The 21833-nt window shown below is 41.0% G+C and overlaps 1 protein-coding gene across 1 annotated transcript; it reads left to right on the top strand.

Moving 5' to 3' along the window:
* The first annotated feature begins 1545 nt into the window (after positions 1 to 1545).
* Positions 1546 to 21466, top strand: trim8a (tripartite motif containing 8a). The gene is made up of 6 exons (XM_017690506.2): positions 1546 to 4250; positions 14752 to 14847; positions 16477 to 16710; positions 17025 to 17056; positions 17170 to 17285; positions 19277 to 21466. The coding sequence occupies exons 1-6, from the start codon at positions 3657 to 3659 to the stop codon at positions 19915 to 19917; spliced, it is 1713 nt and encodes a 570-aa protein (XP_017545995.1). The 5' UTR covers positions 1546 to 3656; the 3' UTR covers positions 19918 to 21466.
* Positions 21467 to 21833: the final 367 nt, after the last annotated feature.

A 21833-nucleotide genomic window follows, 5' to 3' on the forward strand; every position in this document is an offset into this window, starting at 1 on the left:
GCCCCTAAGCAGCGTAGAAGACTAAAAAAAATCAAAATTTCTGTCTTGAATTTTTATTTTTTATAAGACAAACTGTTTAAATGTTTCATTTCAAATTGCAAGCCTAAATGTACACCATGCTTATCTGCTATTTAAAAACACCTTTCAAGCATGTGTACTTTTGTAAATTTTGACTATGTAAATTAATTAACCTTTATTTTCAGAGTAATACAGTTTCACTACAATTCATATTGTAAAATTAAGACTGTGTGTTAAAATATCATAGCAAATAATTTTTTCTTGCCATGAAAGTTCAACTAGAAACAGTACTCAGTAAAATCACCAATATAAACTAAATGAACCCTATTTTTTTTGTGTGTGTATACTGTTGTCATTTTCTGGTGCTTTTACTTACTGGATACTAGTTCTGATAATATATATGTAGTTGATAACATACTGTGTTTATATGTGTATATATATATATATATATATATATATAATATATGTATGTGTGTGTATATATATATATATATATATATATATATATATATATATATATATATATATATATATAAACTGGCGACCTGTCCAGGGTGTTTCCTGCCTTTCACCCAATGAGAGCTAGGATGTGTGTGTGTGTATATATATATATATATATTTATATATATATATATATATATATATATATATATATATATATATATATACACACACACACACACACACACACACACACACACACACACATAAACACACACACACACACACAGAGGCTTGGCTGCTGTTTGCAGTCACAAGTAGGAAGTATTTCTGTAATATGACTGCCTCTTTGGAGATGTAAAAAGTTCAAAGCAGTAAAAGTGCCATAAATAAGACCTTACTAATACCCAGAGACACAGCACATCATTAGTGAACTGAAAATTGACTACAGACGATAAGTAGAACGAAGGCACTCACCGCCAGTAAGAATATTCAGCAAATCGTCTAGATTATATTTTGTCTAAAATAAGTGATAATGGCCTAGCATGTAGGGGTTATCCGATATGACCTGACTAGCTGTAACTATGTGGTGGGGACCACTGACATTTTCATCTCGACCATGGAGTTTCCCCTTTAAATGGAAAGCCTCGTTGCTCCCATAGCCAAATCAATGGCACCAACACAAACCAAAATTATAAACAAACGTACAGAATACCGGCAAAAAAGGTCGGATCTTATACGTTTGAGACATAGATAAGATACTGAGTTACTGTACAGTGGGGCCCACGACACACGTCTTTCCACCTAGCACGGAGTTAAACGTGTAGCCCGGCGGCTCCGTAGCCAAACTCTGTGTCACCAACCAAACTGGAAATGCTAAACAAAATCTTCCTGCTTGTGTAATACAGGCAAACACGCATCAAGATCCTGCAAAAACACCGCTAATACTGCTGCTCGGCGCTTTCATCTCGAGAAAAGATGCTTAAGCGTGGAGGACTTGCCCTTTTAAGCACGGCTCCTCCTCCCATTACAAGCCCCGCCCCCTGAAATGTAGCAGGTCCGTGGCGGATCACGTGACGCAGGACGGGGGTGTAAATGTGAACTGTATCCTGAGTTGCAGTCCTGTGCCTGCATTCCTCTCATCAAGGATTTGCTTGAAAGAGAGAGAGAGAAAAGAAATCATAAATAATAACACAGACGCAGACTGGAATACAGCGCAGACCCGCCGGACGCCTGGAGGACTTCCCGATCACAAACACGCCTTTTCAAAACGGGCGATCGCCGAAACGCTCGGATATTTCCAGGCTTGAACTGACTGAGCTTCAGGAAAGGACTGCACAGATGAGAAGAGAAATAAACAGATACGTCGTTTAAAATGCGCTTTAAACGGGAAAACAAGATGGCTGATGACAGTAAACGATAACAAGGACGAAACGATATCGTCCCCTTTAAGACCGAGGAAGGTGGATATCTGGCTGTTATACATCAATATTTTAAGCGAGTTCGCTCGAACACAAAAAAACAGCTCGACTATTTTTAACTAAAAGAAGAATGAGCGCGGAGCGGGGCTATCAGAGCAGGGCAGGTAAGCGCGGTGCCTGACGAACCATGGACAGGCTGAACGTCTCGGAACAACCTTTAACGTTTAACGGCTACAGATAGAGAAGAGCCTAAAACTCGGTTCGGTTAAAACGAGACTCGTGTGAACGCTCGTAAAGCGTGAGCGGTAGAAAAGAAAAGCTTCAGAAAAGCGCTGCCAAAATGCGCAGGAAGGTTTCAGGCGTTTATACTGAAATCGCATCGCGACTGTAGACCGCAGCGGCAGTTTGTTCTCGTTTTAGCGACCGACTTCCTTATAATTACGAACTGGATCAAAACAAGCAGTGCTGCGTTTTTTATCTTAGGGGTGAGATAAAGGCGCACTTCTCCCACAGGCTAGTATTTCATCGCACCGTGTGCAGCATTCAGATACACAGTAGGCCTGTTATAAAGCCGGGGCAAATGTCATATGCTGTGGGCTCAGCTCTGAATTCGTATGTGATTTTCTGAGCGGGGCTTTCGGTACTTTTTCGTGCGGTTCCCAGCGCTTCAAACAGGATTTGGAGATCTTTCTGAACTCCAGGCACGGACAGCGAGGGGTCACATGCGAGTTTGAACTTTGTAAATGATTATGCATGCCTCGTTCACATTTACAGGCTGACCCCGTTTTCAGAGAAACGGTTTAGACTATGCAGCAGCGGACAATGCAGATTTAATAACGCTGCCAACTTCCAGCGCATCGTTCATTGACGTTTTAGACGCGCTAAAGGATGTTTGAGTTGTTTCATTGCACTCTGGGCGTCAGATCGGGAGGTTTAACTGCTATGAACTGATCTTGAATGCGCTTTAGTGACGCATTCAGAACGTTCAACAACTTTCCAGACGTTCTTTTTCCCCCTGTAGTGATGTATTTATTATTTGACCTCACAATCGATTGGAATGTCAGGGTTCTGTTCTGCGCACTTCGGCTCTGATCTAATAAACACAAACACAGACATACAGCCAGAAGGACGTTTCTCCTCGGAGCGCAGTCGCCTTCGTGACTTGGGGAGCCACGTAACCTACGTCTCCGGTTTGGTCTCTTACACATCAGCGCAAGTTTGCAGTAACGCGCTCGTCGCAATCGCGTTGCAACATCAGGATTACTGATTTCTTGCTGTGCTGTGGAGTTTGATTGCTGACAAGTTGGAGAAGAAGGGGCGGAAGAGGCGCTCCCTTTGGCGTGTTCACGTTCATGGAGGCTCTTCAGCAGCTGCTGCTTCTCACTTCTACGCCTGCGTGGACTACCAGAGCCACACGCCAAGTTGTTTAGAACGGGCTACAAGAATGACTGTAGGGGTGCATCAAACTCGAGGCTCGTTTTAAACCACTTTTTTTTGTTTCAAAGGATAGCCATCCCTGCTGAAAAAAAAAACATTAGAAACCATTAGGATTAAACCCTAAAGGTTTTGCTTTCTAATGGGAACTGGCTTAATGGTTTCCAAATCGTTTCCTATAGAAAACCTTTAGATCCCATTAGGAAACCACTCAATAGGTTTAGAATCAGCCATTGGTCACCTCTCAAACCATTACATTGGGAACGCAACCCGAACCAACAGAAACTCTTAATGGTTTCTATGGGTTTTTTTCATCAGGGATAATTGACCCAACAGGCCTGGATGTCTACCCAAACGACTGAGATGGCTGAGAACTGGAAAAACTGTTTCGAGGAGGAGCTGATCTGCCCGATCTGCTTGCATGTGTTCGTGGAGCCCATCCAGCTGCCCTGCAAACACAACTTCTGCCGCGGGTGTATAAGCGAGGCGTGGGCCAAAGACACGGGGCTGGTGCGATGCCCGGAGTGCAACCACGCCTACAACCAGAAGCCAAACCTGGAGAAAAACATCAAGCTGACTAACATCGTGGAGAAGTTCAACGCGCTGAACGCCGAGAAAGCCCCGGCGGTGCTGCAGTGTATCCTGTGCAGGCGGGGACCTCCTCTCCCGGCGCAGAAAGTGTGCCTCCGCTGCAACGCGCCTTGCTGCCAGTCGCACATCCAGACGCACCTCCAGCAGCCCTCCCCGAACCCCGGGCACCTGCTGGTGGACGCCGAGGACGTGCGGGCCTGGAGCTGCCCGCAGCACGACGAATACAGACTGTATCACTGCGAGGCGGAACAGGTGGCCGTCTGCCAGTACTGCTGCTTCTCCAGATGTGCGGCGATCCAAGGCCACGCTTTCCGCGACGTGGAACTACGACGAAATGATATAAGGGTGAGTAGAGTGGTCAGTCTGCAGTTCTTCAAATGTTCTTGGCTGAAGTGTGGGTCAGCCTGCGTCAGGACGTGTCCTTAGGCCAGCCTAAGGATCCAGACTGGTACGCTCTTAAAAAGATGGTTCTGTAAGGGTTCTTTAGTAAAGGTAATGGTTTTGTTCAGAAACCAGAAAAACGCATGGTGAAATGGTTCTTCAGGCTGGTGGAGAATGTGCTGTATACGGTTCTATATGGAACCAGAAAGGGTTCTGCTGTTGTCACAATATCAGGCTTGTGTAGCAGTAGAAGAACCTTTTTGGTGCCGTACAGAACCGCATGCAACATCTACCGATCAGAAGAACCATGGCACCCTGCAGGGAACCATTTAAGCATGAACTGGTTCTATACAGGACTTATGGTTTGAAACAGAAACATTATTTTTCCTAAAGAACCCTTTAAGAACCATCTTTTTCAAGAGAGCAACTTAGTGCACCAAGTGCGAGTGCATGTTTCTGACCAAGACACTGAGAAGGCAATGCTGGGGATAAAACATGAGGGTTTTTTCTGAGGAGCTGATGCTTTTTGACTGAGCTAGTCCTTTAAGTAAACCGGGCCTACTTGGCTTTCTGACTCAAGGAGGCTCTGAGCTCAGCTAAGCAGGGAGTTAATATCAGACAAATGTAGATGAGCCTTTTATCCACAGTGATGTGGCTTCTGCGGTTCACGTGTTAATGGTAAGTTTTTAGCTCGCAGGTCTGTTATGAAATATGAGAAGTCAGTAGAAACAGTTAAAAACATGGACCAGAGTGGATTGTGCTTTTAAATGACGCTGCATTGTTTTGCTTTCAGGTGCATCAGAGTGATGCAGGCAAGGTTGTAGGTAACTAGGTAACCTAGCTCGCCATTTCATCCCTGCAAATAAGCTGGTCAAAGCTGATATCTGATTTAAACTGCTAATGTACAAGATAACTACATTATAGAAGGCAGTGAAGACGCCACAATAGCAGTTAAATTTATATACAAGGATCACTCTTTTTAACTTCCCTTGCTAATTTAGCTATGCACGTTAGCTGGCGGTTGCCTCACTTGATGTTTTCATCCTTGTCGGATGAAGATGGATTCGTCCAGCATTACCACGCCCTTAATTTAGCCCCCTCCCATAGATTCTTTGGTAGCAACTGTTGCTGGCTTTTACAGAACATTGGCAAAATCCTCCTTCAGCCTAAAAGAGAAAACCACTGATTTTATTAAAAATCCTTCATAAACCAGTCGCAGAGATGTAAACAGTCATGTAGGGTGGTTTGATGTGAAACGTACTGACTCCAGTTCTTTCTAGTGGACGAAGCAAGGGTCACAGTACAACACAAATACATCTATTTTATTCACTATCCAAAAACACCAGTGCACCTACACATCTTCCGAGTTTTATGTGCAGTGTTGATAGTGGTGAAATGGTGGTGAATCCGAAAACCTTTTTGGGTACTGTTTTGCATTACCACACCCTTCATGTACCTTTCTGCCATGAGTGGATTTTAAAAATTCATATTGTTAAACGGTGTCTCTGACATCTGGCAACTTGTTAGTAATCATTTAATCTAATAGCTCTGTATGTTTTAGTTTTTGGAGCCATTAAATGCTTCAGTCATCCGGTTCCCACCACCACCACTGTGAACAATTCTGACTCATTATGTTTCTTAAAGATGTAGCATTGAAAAAGAGAACACGGAATAACTTTGTCCATATGATTATTTTGTTTATAAAGACATTTTAAGAAATCATGCTGCAGTTTTTCACCAAGAGAAACTTTTTTTGTTGTTGTTTCAAAACACATAAATTCAGTGCATTATTCATTTCAAATTTATGTCTGTTTTGGATGCACAGGAAAGGGTGTGTTGTTAGGATAGTTCATTTTCTGGTTAACCACAACAACACAGTCCAGCTTGGTAGCATTTTAAACTGGAAACTTAACTATATGTAGCGACTAAATGAGCATTGTCATGGCCCATAGAGAAGGATGTACACAGTTACTGAATATGTGGGTTTTTGGAATTTTCTATAGTCCACCCTGGCAACAGTTGTTACCAAAGAATGCGTTTTTGGGAAGGGCACGGGTGTGTCAGTTCGGATAATTATGTTAAGGATAAGCTTGATTGGCTAGAAGCAGGACACTTCTGTTCGGAAACTCCAACCTCAAGCATTAACTATAAAAGGCCACTGCACCCCATAATATTCCTTTAAAATAAAAACATTTAGCTAGTGAGACACCCATTTTTCTGGTTAGTCAGGTTTTTAACTAGGCCATGGCTGATAATCCGATACCAAAAGCAACTGTAATGTAGACATTTGTTTTCTCACAGCTATCAAGAAAAATTAAGCCCTAACAAATGTAGGTCTGTGTTTTTATTCAGGCATGATACAATGATTGATATGTAGACGATAAAAAGTAGCTAAGACACTCCTGGAGAGTATGAGGACTGCATGGTGTTTCTGCAGCTGCCTCCCAAAGAATAATGAGCTGTTGTGAGGTGAGCTGCTGCTGGACTTGGCACGGCCAACTCCTGGATGCGTGGAGGAATGCTTTTCAGATGGCCAATGTGTCATGGCTCCTAAGGCGGCCAAGACTCCGCAAATAGGGGTGGGGTGAGGTTGGGAGGGGGACGAGCTTGCTTTACCCACAGCTGCTGTTGAAAGACACACACATCCCTCTGTTCTTTCCTTCACAAGTACATATATATATAGAGAGAGTGACTCAAGCAGTCCCGCAGTAGTCTCTGGCCCTCGTGTGGGGGATAGGATGTGAGTTCCAGGCCGAGGCAGGAAGGGTGTGACCCCAGTCCCCTCTCCCTCTCCTCTTCCCTCCAAACACAAGTGCCTTCTCTCTTCTTGGTTGGGGGATGACATCATACGAGAGCCTCTGGAGGAAGTGGGGTTTGTGTTGCTGAGCCATTGCCCTCTCCCTATCTGTTTCTCCTCCATCTCCCTGTTTCACTGTGCTTCGTTTTGCAGCTAGCTATGGTAGGAAGAGGAGCCAAGGCAAGAGTCAGCAAGGATGATATAAAATCTGTGATTGACTCTTAACACAGGCACTTTGAGATGAAGTATGTTTTCAGGTTAAGACAGTGTTATGATGCTATGTTTGGAGAGCCAATCGACTATAAATTTAACCATTTCTCAGTCGAGCCATTGTTATATTTTTTGGCAGGATTATCAAAAGCTTATCCATCAGTGTTCCATCCATCTGTGGAAAGTTTCAGAATTTTTCCATTTCAGAAGATCATTTCTAAGGGAATTAATATCAAATCTGCAAACAAGACAAGTCCAGACAGTGTTGCACTTGTAATAGTAAGGCAGTTCTGAATTTAGTTGGCTTGGAGCTTAAGAATCACAGGTATTTATCAAAGGCAAGGCCTTGACGTCAAGTTGACAGTTTTGCCTGAACATGTAACACATCAGTATCTTTTAAGGGGGAAGGTGGAGCAAGCGTTATAGATGAGTTGGTTCATTTATTCAAGCAAATGAAATAACCACAAAGGTGTGGCTAGGCTGTATTTTCTGCTGCGAGTCAAGTTTTCTCATTGATGACACGCATATGGTGCTTGCTATCAATCAGTTTCAGTCTCAGACTTAAAATGAAATTCTGCCATTTTCAAACATGATTGCAGAATTCATGATGTCTGGAATGGAGATTATGAAATTATTGTTGTTTGCTGGCTGTGCTCAGCCCAGCTAATGGCAAAGTCTAAGGAAACAATTTCTGATTCTTTCATTCTCCTTTGTTTTCTACTGAGCTTGAGGCTTGGAAATGAGCTGCCTTTTTGTTTGAGTTAGAAGCAAAAGGCAAAATAGTCCTTGCTCAGGTAAGAAAATGAGGAAGATGCAAAGGAGAAATCAGCAGGCACACACACAGGAAGTCTGAGTGTGTAAGCTCATCAGCCATGCAAACCATGGCCTGTGTGACAGGGATTAAAGTAGACAAAGCTGCTGCTGCAGTGGACACAAATGTGTGGGAGCAGTTTGGGTTGTTTCATATGGACACTGGCCAGGCTTTATTCTTGCTCAGATGGTTCACATATCATACATACATGTCATACCACCTCCATTTTCCCTGCACGTTCACCATGTGTGTGTCTGTTGGAACTGTGGAGAGTCCTCATGTGTTACTGTACACATTTGTTTCATTTCTCCAGCGACCTCTTTAATTTTGTGTGCATGGGAAAAAGTAAATGCCACGAAATATTGAATGTTCTGTGTTCTTTGGATCTGAATCTCATGGTCAATTTCATTTTCATATCAGCATCAGAATGTTTAGTTGAGGTTACTGGTGCTGGCCAATATATCATCTGTACTGGTGTATCGGTACTGGTGTTGGACAAAGACATTGATTTTTAGTTTAGATCGATTCAAGGATTAAATACAAATATCAAATCTTTTTTTATTGAAGTAAATTTGTTGAGGAAACCAAGATGTCTCACCAAAATTATACACTTTTTAAGAAAACTATGTTTGGCATAATTATTGGGACCCCTCCTATCAAATGTTCACCAGGAACATTTTTAAGAGTCCCAAGAACCCTTAAGTGGGCATCCACCCAGAAGTTTTATTTAGCTGGGGTATATTAGAGCTGGGCAATGTGACAATATATATAATTGTCATAATCATCATTTACTTGTTGGACCCTGACCAACTGCATGTTTCCTTATAAAGGGAGCAAAACTGGATTTACTGAAACACAATATGTGAAATATTGAATAAAAATCATTTCACAGTTCAGTTCATGGATGGCTTTTTTATTATTTGGCACTACTGGTTCCAACTGATTAGATGTCTGAACATATAAATATTGTTTATCGTGAACATTTCTTAAAATATCATGATAAAGTTTTTGCCCACCCCTAGGTATAAATATGAAGTGACACAGAGGCCAAATTCTCTTAGTCGTTCATCAACACGAGGAAGATTAGAGAATGCTCAAATGAAATAAGATAAATGTGTGGTGATGTTCATAAATTAAGAAATGGCTAAAATAGCTACAAGCCTGAAAATGCCCATATCCACTGTTAGGGCAGTAAGTTTTAAACAACCAGAACTGTAGTGAACTATACTGCCTGGGAGAGGATGCATGTGTATTTTGCCCCCAATCACAGTAAGGATTATGATCAAAGAGACAAATATTTCTCTAAGCATCACAGTTGCAGATTTGCAGAACACAGTAGCATTTTGGGGCCACCAAGTCTTCAAAACCACAATTAGACACTACTTACATGCCAACAAAGTATTTGTAAGACATGCCAAAAGAAGGTCTTTTCTAAACTCAAACATAACCTCCTGCAGTTCCCTCTGTTCTATGATGAGATGAGACCATAAAAGAGCCTTTTGGCAGTAGCTGGTGGGGTTGGTGTAAAAATGCTGGGTACAAAAAAGAACCTCATCCCCTCTTTTCAGTATAGTGGAGGATCTGAGAATTTTTTTTTGGGCCTGTTTTTCCTCCAAAGGCCCTGGGAACCTTGTTAGGATACATGGCGTCATGGACTCCAAAAAGTAACAAGAGATTTTAAATGAAAATCTGGCTGCCTCTCCTAAGAAGCTAAAACTGGATCTTGGTTGAATCTTCCAGCAGCACAGTGATCCAAAACATACATTCAAATCCACATGAAAATGGTACAGGGACCACAGAATCAAACTAGGACCCTGGGGGATTTGGCGAAATTGTGTATTGAGGAGTGGTCTTGGATTCCTTGCTTTGTATTCTCCAGTCTCAATTTCATCAAGCATTATAGAAGAAGACTCATTACTGTTATGTAAACAAAAGGAAGTTACACAAAGTACTAAATGAAGAGGCGCTAATAACTGACATGAATCTGCGATTAGAGGTTAGATTTTTCTCATATTCTCAGTGTGAGACTGAGCTAATCATCAAACCATCAAAGATATGTTTTCATGTGTCTAAATCCATAACAATGTGATGCTGGATGTCAATTTTGCTGGGAAAAAAAATCAGTATTTAAGTATTTAAATGTCATTTTCTATACATAAAATAAAACAAAGCAGCCTAACTGATACAAACTATGTCAGATTTGTGAGACCCTTTGTAGCCTATAGTACCAGCACTCAGGAAGTATAGGTTCATTCATTTTTATTAACAAAAGCTTCAATGCAGAATTCCCTGTTGCTATGCCTAGGACAAGATATTGACATTAATTACTTTTATGTTACTGATAAAATAATTTCAGCACGAGTATCACTTTTTTTCATTCTACATAAAATTTCAGTGCCTAAGTCGTCAGCCTTATCCGGATCAGTGAGCCAAAAAGCATGCTTGTTCCAAAATGCAGACTGGTGATTAACTGAAGCACTAACATTGCAGTCTTCTGATCATAATATATTAATATATAATATAATAATATAATATTTTATATTTAATAGATGGTATTGAAACAAGTGTCATTAAAGAATTTGTGTCAAACACACCAAACTCGTCAAACTATGTGTTTATTGACCTTGCTTTGTGGACAGTGGCACAGTCATGCTAGAACAAGTAAGAGCCTTTCCCAAACTGTTGCCAAAAAAGTTGGAAGGATATAATTGTCTAGACTGTATTTGCATGCTATAGCATTAATATTACCGTTCACTTGATCTAAGCGTCCGAGACCAAACTCTGAAAAACAGCTGTGGGCCATTATCCCTCCACCACCAAACTTTACTGCTGGCATTGTGCATTCCGGTCGGAAGTGTTCTCCTGGCATCTGCCAAACCCCAGTTCATCCATCATACTGCCATATAGTAAAGCATGATTCATCACTCCAGATGCTTGTCATTGAGCGTAGTGATCTTAGGCTTTTGTGCAGCTGCTTGGCCATGAAAACCCATTACGTTAACCCACAGCACACAGTGTGCCAATGTTTCTTCCAGAGGCAGTTTGGGACTCTGTAGTTACTAATGCAACAGAGCATAAACAATTTTTATGCACTATGTTCTCCAGCACTCTGTGACATCGCTCTATACGTTTTCTATGTGTTTCCATTCCACAGTAATAGCACTTACAGTTGACCAGGGCAGATCTAGCAGGAAATTTTAGTGGTTTGTGGTGAAGGTGGCATCCTGTGACAGTGCCATGTTAAAAGTCACTGAGTTCTTCAATGCAACATATTTACTGTCTATGTCTGTCTGTATATGGAGTTTGCAAAGCTATGTGCTTGATTTTATACATCTGTTAGCAATGAATGTAGCTGAAACACCTGAAGCCAATAAATAGAAGGGGGGTGTAAACATACTTTTGGCCATATTGTGTACCATGATCTATGGATCCTGGACCCTAAATCAAGCCGCATCTCTCATTAGTAGCCCAGAAAAACAAACTGGAGCTATTTTGGTTGTAATATATCCAGTAGATGGATGGAGCTAATCAGAGGAGCTATGGGCAAGCCATTAAGAAGCCTAAGGACCCAAACAGAAGATGGGATATTCTGGAGAAATTCTACCCATATGGTCACTAGAAGTCTGAATCAGCACCACAGCATATGTAATAATAAAAATATTATTAAATGCAATAGGGTTTGGAAAATATTGAGATATTGAATTTAACAGTACTACCCAGCACTGACCGAATGTGTCCTTGCGGACAGTAACAGCTCATGTTTGATGTAGTTTCCATTTAGAATCTACTCTTAAAAGCTTTTGTCAATCCATGAATACACAGCGCACATGCCAGAGGCTGTAAGTCAGTTGAGCTGGCTGATCGATGGGATTCTTCCCACTGGCCCGCTGTTGTGAGGAGGAAGAGTCTGAAATGTGTTGACCTTTTCTTTAATTCTGCACTGGGCTCTGGACATGTGTTTTGAGCAGGCAGTCATGGTTACTATTCATTAGAGGAAAGTCAGGAAGTAGTGCTTTTTTACAATTTTTTTTTATAAGTGCCATTCTCTCTCTAGTTATGAATGAGTACAGTATAGAAAGTACTGTACAAGCGACAGTTCACTTTGTACGCTCTATGTGGCTCAAGCTCCTTGCAAATATTCAGTTCTTCAGAACATTGCATTGTAATGATGCATGACCTTTTGTCTTTGCTCTGCGTGTATGTGGGTTGTTTTGAGTCACAGAGCACTCACTGACAAATTGCAGAAATAAATCAACTCTCTTCAGCATTTAGCTGTGAAATTCACAGGCACCCCTCACACTGGCTCACGGAAACCAGATTATTCTGGTCCGTGCCTGAACTCTTGTGTACTTCAGCTTTAAAAGCTAAAAAAAAACAAAAACAACCCTACAAAATGGCTTCAAAAGTCCTTTCATTAGGAGCTGCATCACTGCAATTAAAATGCTTATATTTATCATAAAGACAGGCATTTGCTGTTGGTTGTGTAAAACACTTTAGATGTTACCTTCAGCTTCTCGAACAAAAGGAACACACAGAGCGTGTCTGCACATCTGTGAGGTTTTGAAATAGGAGGAACCGGCACAGATGGAAATACAGTATATGGATGCACTCGTCTGAACACCAACACCGGCAGCCTATTCTAACTGTAGAATGAAATTCACCCTCCTTTCAGAAAAGCACCTCCTTTAACCACCGCTATGCGTGGTACCAGGAGAGCCGTAATTTTCTTTAACTTCCCGTCACAATCAGAGCGCATTTGTCATGTTCTTGGACTCAGCTATTGTTGAGCTCATGATATACAATTTCCTGTGCTCAGTTTATGGTTGTTGAGTAACCGTTGACTAATTCTGATTCTGATACCGCTGCCGGCACCGGGCTCGGCTTGTGAGAGAAAATACGGCAGAGGTATCATTAATTTTTCTCAAGAGCCACGGAAACAAAACACAGAAATAGCTCTTAGTTTAGAATAATGTCTATCATTTATGTCCTGAATATTTTGCTAATGAGTGGATTCCTCAATAATAAGCATCAGCTGTTCTCAAGACCAGTTTTTTTGTCCATGCAGCAACACCATATCACAGTATGTGTGTTTTTGTAACAAGTTTAATGGATTCGAAACAAAAAAATTGTATGATTTTCCTATGATGAGGTTTTCAGAGGTGTGGATGGATGGATGAATCCGTTTTAGTGCTTGCAAACCTGCTGATGTTTCCCTTGTGAGAATTTTTATCCAATAATTTGCATATATGAAACTGAAAGTGGATATACAATAATGGTAGTAGTGAATAAATGAGGGCAGGGACATACACACACTATTCATATGTATAGTAATAGGCTTAATATTATGTTATTTTAAGCATTTAACATCTAAAGCAAGTACAATTTTGCAATATTAGGCACACATTAGATAGGACATTTTATTTAAGACGAGCATGACTTTCAAATGTGTTTTTATTGATATCTGCATATTCATTGTTTTGTACTTAACATTGTTGTGCTTTCTATTTTTACTTAAAGACTTTTAAAAACATCTGTATCTTTATTGGTATCAGGATATTAGTCCTGGCTTTATTCACTATCAGGTCGAAAAGAAAATCAGTGATATCGCCCATCCCCTTTCAGGGGCCCCAGGAATGCATTTTCCCTCACAAGCTGCCTGGAAAAGCAGTGACCCTGCAGCCGTGACACATGCATTACGGGGCAGGGCCTGCCGCTCTGCACAACCAACATGACAATCTGTCATTGACACTGAAACCAGTGCAAACAAAGGGGGAGATACCAAGGGAACGAAGAAAGCACAAGACAGCCAGATCTCTCTCTCTCTCTCTCTCTCTCTCTCTCTCTCTCTCTCTCTCTCTCTCTCTCTGCCGGTGTTCACGCTTATTTATGCAAACACACACGTGCATGCAAGGTTTGTTGTCATGACAGCTACATTCCCTTTTCCCAACCAAACCTTACCTATTGCATGTACAGCATATACGTTTATCAGACTGAAAATGAACTGGTATTTTCTCTAGTGTTTTGTGGAGTCTTGCATTTAGGTACAGTGTTTTCCCCTTAGCCATGGGGGGAGAGAGAGAGAGGGAGAGAGCGAGAGAATGGAGGGGATTATAAAAGCCAGGCTTTGACAGGCTTTGATTTGGCTGGGGGATGGGGGATGCAGGGGGTTAGTGCCTTCTTCCGAATCCAATTTAAAACCCGTCCAGACATCTAATAGGGGGCAGAATCAGATGGGCAAATGTGCTTGTGTGCTCAAAAATGGAGGGTGATTCAGATTAATTAGTCTCATTGTTGGCAGCTTTTGTTTTTCTCATTTGCTGTAATATGGCTGCTGGAATTGGTTGTCATAGAGATTCTGAGACAGGCAGCGGGATATTGGAGGGTGCTCTGCAGAAGTGACCAAAAATGCTGTGTTTATGGTCGGTCAGTTGTGCGAGGCTTTCCCTTTAGGTATTGACCTCGTGCTGGCTGTGTATCTTATTCCCATCTATGAATGAAATTGATATTATAGGTATATACTGTTCATAGTAATAGTTTACTATATACCATATGTAAATTACATTTAAATGTTGATTATATGTATGATTATAAATGAGGTTGACCGATCAAGTAAAGTGATAGTTTTCTCTGTTTTTTCTGTCCTGCAGCAAAAGCTGATGGAGCATCAGGATCGTATCGATTATCGAGTGCAGGACATAGAAGAGCAGCTGTACAAGCTGGAGTCAGACAAGCGGCAGGTGGAGGTAAAAAATGACACGCACACACAAAACTTATATTTCTGTCTTCTTGTATACATAAGTTTAATGCATGTCTTGAGCATGAATGTGAAAACATATAAAAGTGTGTGTGTGTGTGTGTGTGTGTGTGTGTGTGTGTATAATGTGTTATAACTTTTGAACAAGCAACATTTTATGCTTTAAATTCAGCAAATAAACAGTAATTATGCATTAAAATGTGCAGAGGTGTGTTGATGTGTTTTATATATTGAACATTTATTTAAAAAGCTAACTGGGCTGTTTATTTGCACAGAAAAAAACACATTACAATAAATACAAATAATATTAATACAATAAGCAAAGATTTTATGTCTGCCAGTGTGTTTGTTTAACCTCTTCTTGTGACAGCCCAATATTATTCATAGTTCATAGATATCATCCAACACCTTATCGGTCCTTTATTAAAGGGTCAATATAATAGAAAAACAGATTTTCTCACTTTTCTGAGATTTTGATGTAGTGTTTCAACATTGTTACGAAGTTTCATAAAGTGATGTTCAGCCTCCAATCCAAACCAATGGATTTATCTGCTCAGCCTATAGCAGTTTAACCCCACCCATTTATACTAAAGTTATAAAGAGTGTATCAGCCTGGAGTGCTTTTTAAATGAGGCAGAATATAGGGCAGCCAATCAGAAGGGGAGGTTATTTACATATGACATTAAAAAGACATGTAAAATGAAAATCATGTAAAAATGAGTTATTATTACTATTACTGTTTTTTTGGTATGTAAACCCATACATATGTCATAAGTGGACCTAAGAGAAAAAATGAAAAATAAGCAAAATGTTGGATATGGCCCCTTTAAGTGGAATCAGGTTTGCTGGTGGTGGAATTTAACAAACCCATGCAATGGCTGGGGGCATCAAGGAGGGATCAAGAACATTGCTGTAGAAATTCCTTTTTTACTGCATTCATGTTTTTTGAATTTATTCTAATATTATACTGTTAAGACTTTTGCACAGTACTGTGTGTGTATATGTTTTAAAATGAAATGTTTTGTCTTTGTGGCAAAGCCTTATCATTTTGTTTTTCCCCCAATCCTTTGTTGTTTACTTGCATTCATCTTTGGGGGGAAAAAAATCTCTGTGTGTTTTGCTTGTTTTTGAGACTTTGAATGAAAAAAGTTGATACAAAGTACTATTGCATCGAGGAGAAGTCTGGTCAAATTCTGTTGTTCTCTGGGCTTAGGCAAAGCCTTTGAACCATCAAAGCTTTGTTCAGTTGCCAGCCCAACAAATGCTTTTTTCTTGCTATCAAAAGCATCATTTGTTTGTCATATTTTTTGTGGTGTATTAAATGCAGTGTATTTCACTCATGAAAAGTCATTTAATTGCTTTTCCCTTTTGCTTTAAAATGAGTGAGATTATGAATGTAGGCCTAGTCTGATCTTCACTTCTTTTCAAAACAAGTACGTTGAGAGTCTTGAGAATAGCGTGGGATTGTGGGTGTATGTAAAACATTTTGGACTGTTTTCCCAGCAACAGATTAAGCTTAGTCTTGGCAAAACAACTTCTGACACCTCTTTGTGTCACGTTCTGTGCATTTTTGGGTGAGCGGTTGTACATGTGTGCTTTTATTTCGTGTTGTGTGCAGGATAAGGTGGAGCAGCTGAAGGAGGAAGTGCGCGTGCAGTACCAGAAGATGCAGCAGCTCCTGGAAGAGGACCTGGGGAAGACGCTGGAGGTGCTGGAGAAGGCGCGCTCCAAATTCTGCCAGGAAAACTCCAGCCAGGTCCTGCAGCTCAACGAGCGGCGCCAGGAGGCCAAGAAACTGCTCAGCTCCGTTCAGGTGCTGTTTGACAAGGCTGACGATATCAACTTCATGAAGGTGAGACATCTTTTCTCTGTCCCTCGCTCACCCCCCTTCATTTTTTCCCTTCTTCTTTCTCTCACTCACTCTGCCTTGAGCTGTAAATCTCCCCCGCACACGCCAACGCCCACATGCTCGCAATCGCTTGCATAAATGCACAGTGTGAATGTGGCCATACCTGTGAGAAATACTTCGGCACAGCGTGTGTTTGTCACAAGATCTGAGCTTCCAGATTTTTTTTTTCTCCATGCTCACGGACAAAGAGGCAGTCATGCAACAGCTTGTAGACTACTTGTCCTGTAATGCCTCTTCCTGTTCTATTTCTCTTTCAGAACACAAAATCCGTGAAAATACTCATGGATAGGTAAGTCGCTCCTCACATATTAACATTTACAAAATGCCAAGAGGTGTATTTATGGTCAGATGTTATTTGATATCGCATAATGTCAGATGATCTGTCTTTTTTTCTTTTCACAGATCTCAGACATGTACTGGCAGTGCACTACCTCCATACAAAGCAGGCCACCTTAACTCCAAAATCTTTCTCTCTGAGATTTCTAAAAAGGAAAAGAGCCTACGGAAAGTGCTGGAAGGTACTTCATGCCTGGAAATCAGCTTTATACAAATTGCTTTGATCTCATTCTAGACTTGTTCATGCTCCACTCACAAATGCATTATGGAAAAAAATCATTCATCTAATGAGAAGTTGTAACATATAGCTCAAAATAGAGATTTATAACATGTATTTTGTATGCATGTGGAAGGTCACACTGTTAGAATAGGGTTTTTTTGTGGGGGAGGGTGTATGTAAAGCCTTACAGCTACAGCAAGCGTGCATCACTAAATCATCTCACTTCTTTATAGAGACTCTATGTAGGTTATCTTTTTCATCAACTAGAGATCTTCACCTTTTTTTCTCTCTCTGTTGCTGTCACCAAGTAGCTTGACTTTAGTCACAGAGCTTAAGGCAGCATATTGTCACTCTTCCTGCTTTTTTCCATGATGATAATATATGGGAAGTACAACAAGGAAAATGTGAGTCAATTCCTCAGAGCATTGGTCACTAACACTCCTCCTCGAGATCTACTTTCCTGCAGAGTCTAGTTCTAATCTGCCTCTAACAGGTTACTGCCCTCCATACGTGACACTAATGTGTCTGATTCAGCCAGTCAAGAACAAGTTAAATAGCTGGAGCAGTTGTGACAGATTGTGTTTAGAATGAGGCAAATGATCTCCAGGATTAGGGTTGGTGGCCACTGCCTTAGAGTAATGTAAACCATGCTACTGTAGGTGTAGGCTATAGGAACACTCAAAACAGCCAATAAATTTTCATCCTAGCCCGTCAATTAGATATTTGTGCCCAAAAACTTGAGCTAGTATTACAGAAACTGACGCAAATCTTATCTTAATTTAGGAATTATACCTTATCTTACAGCATCTTATCTTAAGTTAGGAAATCCTAAACTGCTTGAGGTCGATAATCAACTGTTATGTCTGTTACCAAGCAACCGGCGACAGGCACAGCTGAAATCAAAACACATCATCAATATAATGTTAAAAATTTGAAACATTTAAATTACAGTGCGGCACAGCTCCTAATAAACAGCCACACATTCAACTCTGACCAGTTTTCATCAACTTTAACAAAGGTAATAAGAGCGAATGATGACAATCATATCTGCAGTGTCAGAGATTTAAAAGTATTTAATAGAGTTAAAAACAAAACACTTTTGCAATATAAATAAATGTAACATCATTATGCTGGTAACCTATGCTGTCTATCACTGCCTAAACACAACATAGATGGAAGTTTAAACAGAAGTTAGGTCACCCAGTTAGGGCAGTATTCAGGGAATTTTGTCTAGTTAGGAAGTTGCTGGAATACTATTTTCTTACCTGGAGTTAGGATAAGATTTTAAACTTGGGAACTGTTATTCTGTAATAGCTGCTGTCTTATATTCTGTCATAACTGAAGTTGTCATGGTGACTAAACAGATTAGATCAAATTTCAGAGTTAGGATTTTTCTGCAATATGACCCCAGGATTATGCAAATAAAGCTACACCTTATTTATTCCAAGACAATGACCTTTCCCACTCTGCAAAATCCATATATTATTTGAAATGAACAGTGATCTCTACATTTAGGCATTTTGACAAAACACAGTTTAATGGGATTTTTGCCAGTGCTCAGTAAGGCTGTATTGCTTGCTTCACAACTAGTTGCTTGTTGCAAGCTGCCTGAAACGGTTTCTGTTGCACAAAGCAGTATAGTCAGATGTGCATGGAGCACACTAGTTAGCAAAATTGGTAGCTAGTATTTTTTTTTTTTGTCGTATTACTGAGACTATATAAAACCATGCATTGTATTGGTTGGCCTATAATTTTCATGTTTATATAATTCTTTTTGCCGGAAAAATTAATAACTCATTTATAACTGTAAAATTAAGGATAACAAAGCAGAAAAAATACTGGTGTAAGCAGCCTTTAAAACGGCTGTCTTGTTAACTATAGCTGGCTAAATTAAACTAACTGGCTACCAGTTTTGTTCTAATCTTTCCTTTGTCTCTGTGGTCCTGTGTCCAGCACCCTTCTCTACTCCTACACACTTCCTCCAGAGTGTTCCCGTCTACCCCTGTGGTGTGAACAGCTCAGCACCTGAGAAACGCAAGCACTCGACTGCCTTCCCTGAGAGCGGCAGCAACTTCCTAGACTCGTCCTCCTCCTCCGGATCTGTGAGCAAGCAGCAGTTTCTGGGTCCCAGTTCCAGCTCTGCCGATGGTCCGTCCTCCCAGCCACCCACAATGGCTCCTTGCAGCTCAGCCCAGCACATTGTGGGCCTCGGTGGCAGCAGCAGCGCTGCTCCAGCTGCCCACCATTCCGGCTCAGTCTTCACTCCCTCGCACTACCCCAACGCTGGTTCTTCACAGCAGGCCGTGCTGCCGCAGTATGGTGGTCGCAAGATCCTCATGTGCACAGTGGATAACTGCTACTGCTCCAGTGTGCCCTCAGTATCAGGTCACCGCGGCCACACGCCCTACCCGCGCTCGGGCTCTTTCCCTTGGACGCAGGAGTACTCCCACCCCCTGCCCTCAGCACCATCCATGGCCCAGCCTCTGCAGAGCCTGGCCATGCGCGACTGGATGGACCCCTCGCAGAGCCACAGGCACCCCGAATTCTATGGGCTGTACAGCCAGTCTTCTACCAAACACTACGTCGCCAGTTAACCTTCCAGCAGCATCAGGAGCACACTTTTGATTCCTCTCCATTTCTGTCTTTCTTTCACTCATTGACTCACTCACTTTCTTTCTGTTGTTTTTTTTTTTGTTTAGTTTTTTGTTTTTAATAAGGAAATGAATAACACAGTACATTTCAATGGCAAATTTTGGCACTTTGTCTCCTTTTATATTAGCTGACGCCAGTCATGTCGCCTTCCCAACCACATATCTCATTATCTTCCATCTTAAGTCACAAAAAGCTTCTGAAATCCCTGTCTGCCCCTGTGCGGAGCTTCTTTTCTTAAAAAAAGGGAATCTTTCTAAAGAACTGATGCGGTTGTGCTTTTAAAATTACAAACAGATCTTGGATAATTGCAGATGCTGCTGACCCAAAGCAGATAATGTTAGCCTGTAAATGGGGCCAGTTAAAGTGCTCTCCCTGCCCCCTCTTCCTGCCTTTAGGGTGTCTGGGGAGGAGGAAGCCTCTTTTTCGTCACGAATTCGGCCTGTTGTTCACTGTGTAACTGTGGGGAAAAGGCATCTCATTTATTACGTTTACACATTTTTAAGCTCCTTGTTATTTTTATTAACAACAATGGTTGGTTATTGGAAAGGTGTTACTGGTGAAAGAAAAAGAGAAAGAGGGGTAAAAAAAAAAAAGATAAGGGATGCCGTTGTTTTTATAACTCACTTCGACCGCAGCTCAAGTTAGTGTGTGGCTGGTTGCTCTAAGCCCAAACCACGTGTAACTTAACTCCATGCAGAGGGGCGGTGAGCTGGGATTGACCTCTTACTTAAATGTCTAAAAGGAAAGAGGATATAGTTGTTTTTCTATCATGTTTACAATTACATATTCATATTTTTTATGATTTGACAGGAGGTGGAGAAGGTTTTGTCTTAATTCTGTTCAGGAAGGAACACCCTAAAGGAATCAAACAGCATGGTTACAGGTTCTAATCTTGGAAAGCTTCTCAAACAGCACTCCCAGTAGGCATGGGCCTTTCATAGACTTCTCTGGACTTCTCTTTCCAACTACAGCACCTGAAACATTCTTTCCTGGATTATGCTTCCTGTTGGGTATGGTTACTTCCTGCATCAAAGCACATGTAAGGCATGTTCAGGAGGATCAGTGACTGCACTCGCTTGTTGATCACATTTCCTTCTGCTTTAAAACCTTGTCAGTTTCGGTAGAACCCGTGGGGCTTTGTGGTCCCTGTGTGGCACTGATTGTCAAGAACATGCTGAAAATCTGTGGACTTCCTGTTTGTGGGTCGTAAGCGGTCCCAAGAAGCCTTTCCATGCACCCAGAACTCCAAGAGGCTAAACTGGGTCTGGCTATGAAAAATGGCTGTTGACATTTTTTCCATGTATTTTATACGAGAGAACAGCATGGACTGCTAAAGTTCTGAAATTCAGTTCATTGTGCTTCAAAAGAGTATTAAATGTTGGTTGAGAAACAAATGTATACAGTACAATCTTTTTGTACATATTTTGTGCAACACAAAAATTCTGGCTCTAATCTAAAAACAAAAAATAAACAGCAATTACTTGAGTCAGATCTGCGTGGTGTTCATGGGTCTGACTTCAATTCTCAACACTAAATATGACATTTCATCATTTTTAAACTTTATTAGATCTCATCATTTAGGCTCTATATATGTCTGCATTGTTTTAACTGCACTAAGCTACATGCTGCATACTGTTGATCTCCTTTTCCCCTCAGGATAATGGCTTTGTGCCACTACAAATGCTTAGCTGTACTTTAGACTCACTGCAATCTTGAGATATCTCCTTGACAACTTGTCCTTGAGCTGAAGCCTCTTGTTTTCCTAGCAAAGCACATCACATGAATCAACAATGAAGATTAGTCTTCTGTGTTCAGAGATATTCATATGTATGGTATTGTGCAAAAGATTTAGGCACAT

The sequence above is a fragment of the Pygocentrus nattereri genome, chromosome 5 (assembly GCF_015220715.1).
Source record: "Pygocentrus nattereri isolate fPygNat1 chromosome 5, fPygNat1.pri, whole genome shotgun sequence".
Classification (NCBI taxonomy): Eukaryota; Metazoa; Chordata; class Actinopteri; order Characiformes; family Serrasalmidae; genus Pygocentrus; species Pygocentrus nattereri.

Excerpts from the sequence above, each read along its gene's own strand:
- trim8a (XM_017690506.2), top strand. The coding sequence starts at position 3,657 with ATGTCTACCCAAACGACTGAGATGGCTGAGAACTGGAAAAACTGTTTC. Across the intron at positions 14,848-16,476 it reads CAGACAAGCGGCAGGTGGAG|GATAAGGTGGAGCAGCTGAA; the intron begins GTAAAAAATGAC and ends TGTTGTGTGCAG. Across the intron at positions 17,286-19,276 it reads CCTACGGAAAGTGCTGGAAG|CACCCTTCTCTACTCCTACA; the intron begins GTACTTCATGCC and ends TCCTGTGTCCAG.